The 7,500-nt window shown below is 41.8% G+C and overlaps 2 protein-coding genes across 3 annotated transcripts in view; both read right to left on the bottom strand.

Moving 5' to 3' along the window:
• Positions 1 to 1,537: 1,537 nt before the first annotated feature.
• Positions 1,538 to 7,001, bottom strand: LOC134181209 (stAR-related lipid transfer protein 5-like). 2 transcript variants are annotated; one of them, XM_062648439.1, is made up of 5 exons: positions 6,811 to 7,001; positions 6,406 to 6,442; positions 3,679 to 3,781; positions 2,477 to 2,614; positions 1,538 to 1,991 (listed from the first exon to the last, which is right to left on the bottom strand). In XM_062648439.1, the coding sequence occupies exons 1-5, from the start codon at positions 6,985 to 6,987 to the stop codon at positions 1,763 to 1,765; spliced, it is 684 nt and encodes a 227-aa protein (XP_062504423.1). In that variant the 5' UTR covers positions 6,988 to 7,001; the 3' UTR covers positions 1,538 to 1,762. The 2 variants fall into 2 exon arrangements, with proteins under 2 accessions (XP_062504423.1, XP_062504424.1); XM_062648440.1 differs by having other exon boundaries at positions 2,477 to 2,584.
• Positions 7,002 to 7,284: 283 nt separating this feature from the next.
• Positions 7,285 to 7,500, bottom strand: part of LOC134180984 (SH3 domain-containing YSC84-like protein 1) — a 7,730-nt gene continuing 7,514 nt past the window's right edge. The window contains exon 6 of the mRNA XM_062648166.1: positions 7,285 to 7,500. This exon is cut by the window's right edge and continues 403 nt beyond it. Within this exon, the coding sequence (XP_062504150.1) occupies positions 7,431 to 7,500 (70 nt within the window). The 3' untranslated portion in view covers positions 7,285 to 7,430.

Below are 7,500 nucleotides of genomic sequence, written 5' to 3'. Positions count from 1 at the left end.
GATTCGATACTTTGACTGCGGACGGCGAAAGAGCGTCTAGACAAAAGCACGCCCCATGCTTACGTCAAACTCACAAGATCACAACAATAGATAAAGAAATCAGACGTCGATCGGTGAAGGAGCACAACCTCACGGACAATTTGGGCACAAACGTACTGCAACAAGACAGTAGTTCAAGGTCTACAAGCGAAATGAGCGGAATGCGATTGCGTGACACCTCCTCCTGCTATCTATAAAGAGGTCTTCATCCCCATGATTCGTGGGGAGCGCAGAACAAGAATTGTACAGGCATTTAATTTCCCCAGACTATTTCTCGCCGGAGGTATGTGGGTGGAGATGGCCTGGCTACGCGAGACTAGCAGTTGACTGATTCAAGCCAAGTTCACAATATTTGACGCCGACGTCGACGTCAACGCCAGCGTCGTCCTGTTCACAATATCTTGAGACGTCACTAGATTGCACGCGTCAAGGTTGGTCTCGAGTCTCGAGTCAGATCGCGCACGCCTGTCTAATCATGGACAACGATTCCAATGATGATCTTCTCTTGCTGCTTCTCTTGCGGAGTCATTCAACGTTCTTCCATTCTAGATCCGGGATGCTTACAACTCTGCTGATTCGCTAAAATGCCCACGTGGTTACATTTGACACCTACCACTTCCGGTTTTTGACGCTGCAATACAACTATCCTCTATCCCGGCGTCATGACGCCGTGCCACTTTGTCGTTGTTCACAATTGGACGGCGACGTCACAAGTGGACGTCACGACGCCGCGTTGACGTCAACGTCGGCGTCAATATTGTCAACCAGGCTTGCTAGTGGGTGGACTTTGTACAGTTCTAGCTGTTGGGTCAGTGCAATTCCTCGGACAAGAGCGAATCGTTTGGTATGACTCTAGTCGTTGTAGTTGCCTCGAGTGAGGCGCTAGCCTGGCTGACAAAAGCGAATGTGAAAGAATAAATGGCGTTTTTGCTTGCAATTGCCGTTAGCTAGACGGCTTCTGAGAGGCCTAGTGTCAGCGTTAGTAGTCTGGCTACCATTCGGACCGTTTACAGTCGAGCGCTACGTGGCTCTGAGATTTTTTACTGAGTTATAAGAAATCTGGATAGATAGCACGTGTTTGGATACTTTGTATGGGCGGCCATTTTAGATTCGGCACATCCCTACAGGTACAATGAGAGTCCTACCGCACTCACTGATAGGTCTAGTAGCCTCGCGCAACCAGCCCCTCCCTCGACTTCCGTTGGCGGGGAGGGGCTGGTTGCGTTTGTATGGCAATGACAATAGACGAACTGGCAATCACAACAGCTAACGTTTAGGAACAAGCTTCTCGTGTTTGCACTAAACCCGAAAGACTAAACAGAACTTGACAAAATCATTTTCCCAAATGACTCACTATATGCATGCGCATGCACTCTAATGTAACACGTGGATAGATGCAAATATATATGGTATATATATATATATATATATATATATATATATATATATATATATATATATATATATATATATCGCAATGCACTGCACAACATACAACTCGTTGATTTCTATTAATTCATTAAACAATTATGGTCACGCCATTCAAACACGTGCATACAACTAAAATTCTAATCAAACTAATTAAAGTCAATCCTCATTAAAATCAATACATCTTGTATTAATTGATATTAACGTGTGCAAATATAATCAATAGCAACAGCCACAAACGTGTCCTTACCATATGGCCATTCCATCAACACTCAGACAGTCAAATGGAGACTCCTCACGCCATGTTTAGACGCCTTTCTGCTGCTTTGGATTTTACCAGTTGAACGTTCCTGCTATAATATCCGGTCATATTATTGTACCAATGATACGCCATGAATCTGGAACTGATAAAACACTTGGGAATCCATCCTTTGAAATCTAGCTGTTGCAGCACTGTCAGTGTAGAAGAAGATGGATCGCCCTCCAATGGGCGAATAATACAACCTGATAAGAACGTTTCTACCCTGAAAAGATCAAGTACATGATGGTAAAGTATAGAACACAATGTCTACAACTCAATGTCTGATCGAGACGGATCAGTATGCAGCCAACATCAAACATTTTACACACACACACACACACACACACACACACACACACACTGGACACACACACACACACACACACACACACACACACACACTGGACACACACACACACACACACACACACTGGACACACACACACACACACACACACACACACACACACATACTGGACACACACACACACACACACACACACACACACACACACACACACACATACTGGACACACACACACACACACACACACACACACACACACACACACACACACACACACACACACACACCACAGCAGTTCGGTAATGTTGTGCATAGTAGTTGAGCTTTGTATTTATATAAATGACTGCGAGAATATTACAGACAGCCCATACTGTTTGTACCTTACCTAGCTAGTATCATACCTGATCACTCCTGGCACAATAGGTGCCTTTGGATGAGTAGTGTCCTTGGCTACCATAAGAATTTGGTCGCCTTCATGACGTGTGGCAACCTTCAACAGTGCATCTCTCCTGGTGAAGCAGCAATTAGATTTTGATGTCCTAGCCAAGACTTCTCCTTAGAATAGTGTGAACACACACACAGACACAGACACAAACACCAACACACACACACACACACACACACACACACACACACACTGACACACACACACTGACACACACACACACACACACACACACACCGACACACACACACACACACACACACACACACACACACACTGACACACACACACACACACACACACACACACACACACACTGACACACACACACACACACACACACACACACACACACACACACACACACACACACACACACATTACAACATCGTGAGTGATGGCCACGTACAATATTCATCTACAAGTGTAGCATTGACTCTACAACTTTGCAAATTAGCCATGAAAAAATCAAGCCATTTAACTAACACATAGTGTACCACTACTTGTGTATATGTCAAGATCACACAACAGGTTTTCTAAATTTGGACAAATTTTGTCATGATAATGTATTTTGTATAGTGATTAAAAAGTTAGTACAAACACATACAAGATGCAGCATGCTCATTAGAAACCGATCATCAATTCATTGGCAAACCAACTAAACAGAAAAATGTCAGAAACAAATACTGAGTTTATTTACTAATATCTCTCATCTCCCTTTACTACATTGTACACAATAGTAAAAATGACTTATTAATAAATATTAATAATATTTATTTATTATTAATATTTACCTATTAATATTTATCTATTAATATTTATCTATTAATATTTATTTATTAATATTTATTTATTATTTATTAATATTTATTAATAAATGTCAATAATATTTATTTTCATTTATTAATCATTTATTATTTATGTATTATTATTCATTAAATTCACATACAAAAGAAACATTTTTGACGGATACAGAAAATCCTAGACAAGGCCGTGCAGACAGCTGGAAGTATTGAGTGTCTATCACATTTGTCCAAGCAGTGCTTTGTTCATAAACAGGCCAGATCTCAAAGAGGGTTCCTTGTATCCACTACTGCTTTACATGGATAAAGTAGTACAGGTTTAAACCGTTTAGAACACAATAGACGATTACACTACCAGTAAACTACTGCTTCTTCGTCTTGCCATTCCAGAATCTCCATAGTTTCCAGGTCTGTATTCCATCCCAGTCTTAGTTGCAGATCCGTCAATAACTGATACACTGTAATTCAAATATGCAACTATTTGATATCAATTGTAATATACTAAATTGGTAATATAGACCCCAACAAGCTAAACTGATACACAATGGACACACAAGTAGACAAGCAAGAAAAACAGAGAAGCAAAGTAACAGACCGATAAACATGCAAACAAAAACAAATAGAAAACAAGGCAACCAAACAGACAAGTAGTTAGACAAACATACAATGTGATAGGTATATACAAAAGCCACATCTGTAGCCACTCCTGTGTTGAGTATGTTGCTGTTCTTTATCACTTAATTAGACAACAATTTGTCTTCGATGATTACATGCACACTGGCACAAAGACAAATAGAGAGACAGACAACCAGACAGACAGACAATTGATGAACAATCTGGGTGTAATGTTGAACTCGACATTTCAGTGGCTCACCCATGGGCCAAACATATTATTTCCCAGGCAGCTGTGGAAGATGGCGCAGCTGCAGCCAAACGAGAAGCCGTGAAATCACAGAAATATGCTGGTGAGGTGGACATGTGGGGCAGATCCTCTAACTGTATTGCCCTAGTTTTTGAACATTTTGGAAGATGGGGACATGATGCTCTTCAGTTCCTTAATCGACTGTCCATTCTCTCAACAGATGAAGACGGAAGGAAGAACAGCAGAGAGTTCAAGACGTACTGGCGTCGCTGTTTCTCTATAGCACTGCAAAGAAGCAATGCTAATGTGATTAGTAGAATATCAGGAAGAGCAGGACAGTTTAAAAACTCTCTGAACGTTGATGAAGCATTTGTTAATTATAAGTAGCTGGGTTTTGTTGTGTGGCCACTTGTGGGTTTTTGGACTGGTGTTTGGACAATTAGACTGTAATAGTGCTGATGTATGAAAATATATGTATTGACAGACAGACAGACAGACAGACAGACAGACAGACAGACAGACAGACTCAGACAAACAAACCAAACACACAAACAGACCAAACAGACAGACAGACAGACAAACAGATCAAACACACAGACAGACAAACAGGTAGAACCAAGCCCTATTGATTTGGGTAGTATTTACTTGCTTTGCTTACTAAGTTAGATGATGTATAATAGTTCAATGTTTGAAAATATATGTATTGACAAACAGACAGACCAAACAGACAGACAGACAAACAGACAGACAGACAAACCAAACACACAAACAAAAAACAGACAGAGAGACAGACAGACAAACCCAGATAAACAGACAGACAAACAGACAGACAGACTAATGAGACACAGAGAAACAGAGAGACAAACCAAACACAAAGTGTTTGACCGAACTGAAATTCCAGCACACAAAGAACCGACTCATCGATACATCAACAACGACAACAGACCAGAAAATGTTGTTATCGATCGCCAAACTGGCCACGACACAGAACTAGACTTTTCTAGCGCATCCCTGAAGCACTGACTTACTAACATTGGCTGCTAGCACAGCAGGTATCGTGGCCTCAGAGAGAGAGAGAGGAGAGAAAAGACATTAAATACAACCAAGAGCTTCTTCCAGGAGGCATCAAACCATCTTTTGTTAACTTGGTTCTTGAACATTTTGGTCGCTGGGATACAAGCTGCCAACTATCTGAACAAGCAAGTCGAGTCGTCTAGAGATGATGAGGAAAAGAAAAAGGACCAATTCAAGAACAAGTGGAGATCTCTCATCTCCATTCAACTGCAGAGACAGTTGTAGCAGACAAGTCATAAAGCATTCACAGAATGAACACTACAGTTGCAAATTATTAAATCACTAGCCCTCACCCATCCTATGGGTGGTAGGATTGTGTTAGCACCTAGACAGTAGTAGCTACCTAAGCAAAGAATATGTAAAAATTAACCTTCGCCAGTTGTATTATTTGGCACGTGTCAGAGTAGCCCCATCTCACAATCTCACTGTAGGGCGGGTCCACATGTTACAAATCTACACATGCGCGTACATATGCACACACACACACACACACACACACACACACACACACACACACACACACACACACACACCGGCTCTCCGACTGCAGCAGCCGCATGGCTAGCAAAATTAGCGTACAGTGGCTGGAAAGCACACTTCACATCCACATACTCGGCTAATTGAACAAACAAATTCCGGCGTATCTCATTTCAGGCCGCCAAAGTCTCGTTTCTCGCCGTCAGAGGCAGTACAAGCAAAATCCAACTTGACCATTCATCTCCGACAGCCAAACTCAACTGGGCCGCTGCATTTCACGACGATCTGAGAGTGGCGTCGTGTCGATCAGCGCGTTACAGACATCCATCCATCCAGACAGACGGAAGCATGGGTTGGCGTATTATAGTATAGGATTGTATGTGTAGGGCTTAAGGGTCCTTTGTTTGTGTAGTTTTTAGGTTACAGCATCATACAGCTTGTAATAGTACTGATTTATGAAATATATTTGACACAGGCAGACAGACAGACAGACAGACAGACAGACAGACAGACCAAACACACAGACAAAAAACAGACCGAGAGAAAGACAGACAGACAGACCAAACAGACAAGCAAGCCACACTACAAAACCAAACAAACAAACAAACAAACAATAACAGCTGATATGCACGCTAACTGAAATACCATACAAAGATACAGTTGATTTACCTTCCTCCGAAGTGATTCCATTCAGTGTCAGTTTAAACTACAAATAACACACAAACCGCACCTAATCCACTAATTAATCTTCACTGCTTGCAAAAGAGAAGACAATTAACTTGGTTAATTAATTAATTAATTAATTAAAATTATCAATCCAGACTGTTGTATATGTGTCATAGCTAGCACCTTCAGTTACAAGTTTGCACCAAAACTACAACTTGATACGACTCGTAGCCGTCTAACCTATCAGACATAAATGACACGCCCACAGATGTAACAATCTCTGCGCACGCGCAATTTCTTGCAAGCTCCTACGCATGCGTATTCTGTCGTAAAAGCGCGGTTACGCATCAAAAGCATTCGTTCTACGTATAAAGAATGTCAGAGAGAATGTAGTAGAGCGTACCGTACCTTCAACGCATCTGTGTTGGTTTGAGTGTCCGGTCGGTACCAACTCTGCACTTCTGACGACCTATGACTCGAACGCCACTGACCGTACGGTCCGGCGACGTCGCTCTGCTCTCTGTCTTCGTACTGCAGCTTACTAAAGTCAGAATCCGAGATAGGAACGAAAGCCGACTCGGCCATCACAAGGATTTGTTTTTCTAACCCGGATGCAAAGCCCGGATGTATTCGTTAGTCGTGGCCAAATCTTCGGTGTACATGGCAGTGAAGAAGTCACTCTGAATTAGCTGGTATAATTTCGAGATCATTAAGTTGTTAGTGTGCAAGTTTCATCGTAATACCATTAATGGCAATTGTTGCTAGTTTTAACGCGCGTTAGTTAAGAATGCTTACTTAGCGCGCGCTAACCACAGGAATGCACGTGTCCTTACAGTAGTACTCTACCCTCACCAACCTGATGTGACAATGAACAAGCTTGAGTTGAATTCAATGTAAACTTAAAGTAAAATTTGAATTGACATAAAGCAAACTCGATGTGATTACCCGCGAATTCGACCTACAAAAATTAAAATGGTGTAGTACGTCACCATTGCGCGTGCACTACTAAACCCTACTAGACAAAACTGTTACACCAGCTTCACATAATTTGCCGGAAAAATTCCCAGCCGACCGTCTGAAGTCTTACCCTCCCACCAG

This window comes from Corticium candelabrum, chromosome 6 (assembly GCF_963422355.1).
Source record: "Corticium candelabrum chromosome 6, ooCorCand1.1, whole genome shotgun sequence".
NCBI classification, from domain to species: domain Eukaryota; kingdom Metazoa; phylum Porifera; class Homoscleromorpha; order Homosclerophorida; family Plakinidae; genus Corticium; species Corticium candelabrum.
Note: the sequence above shows the minus strand (reverse complement) of the source record. Positions and strands in the feature narration are given on the sequence as shown.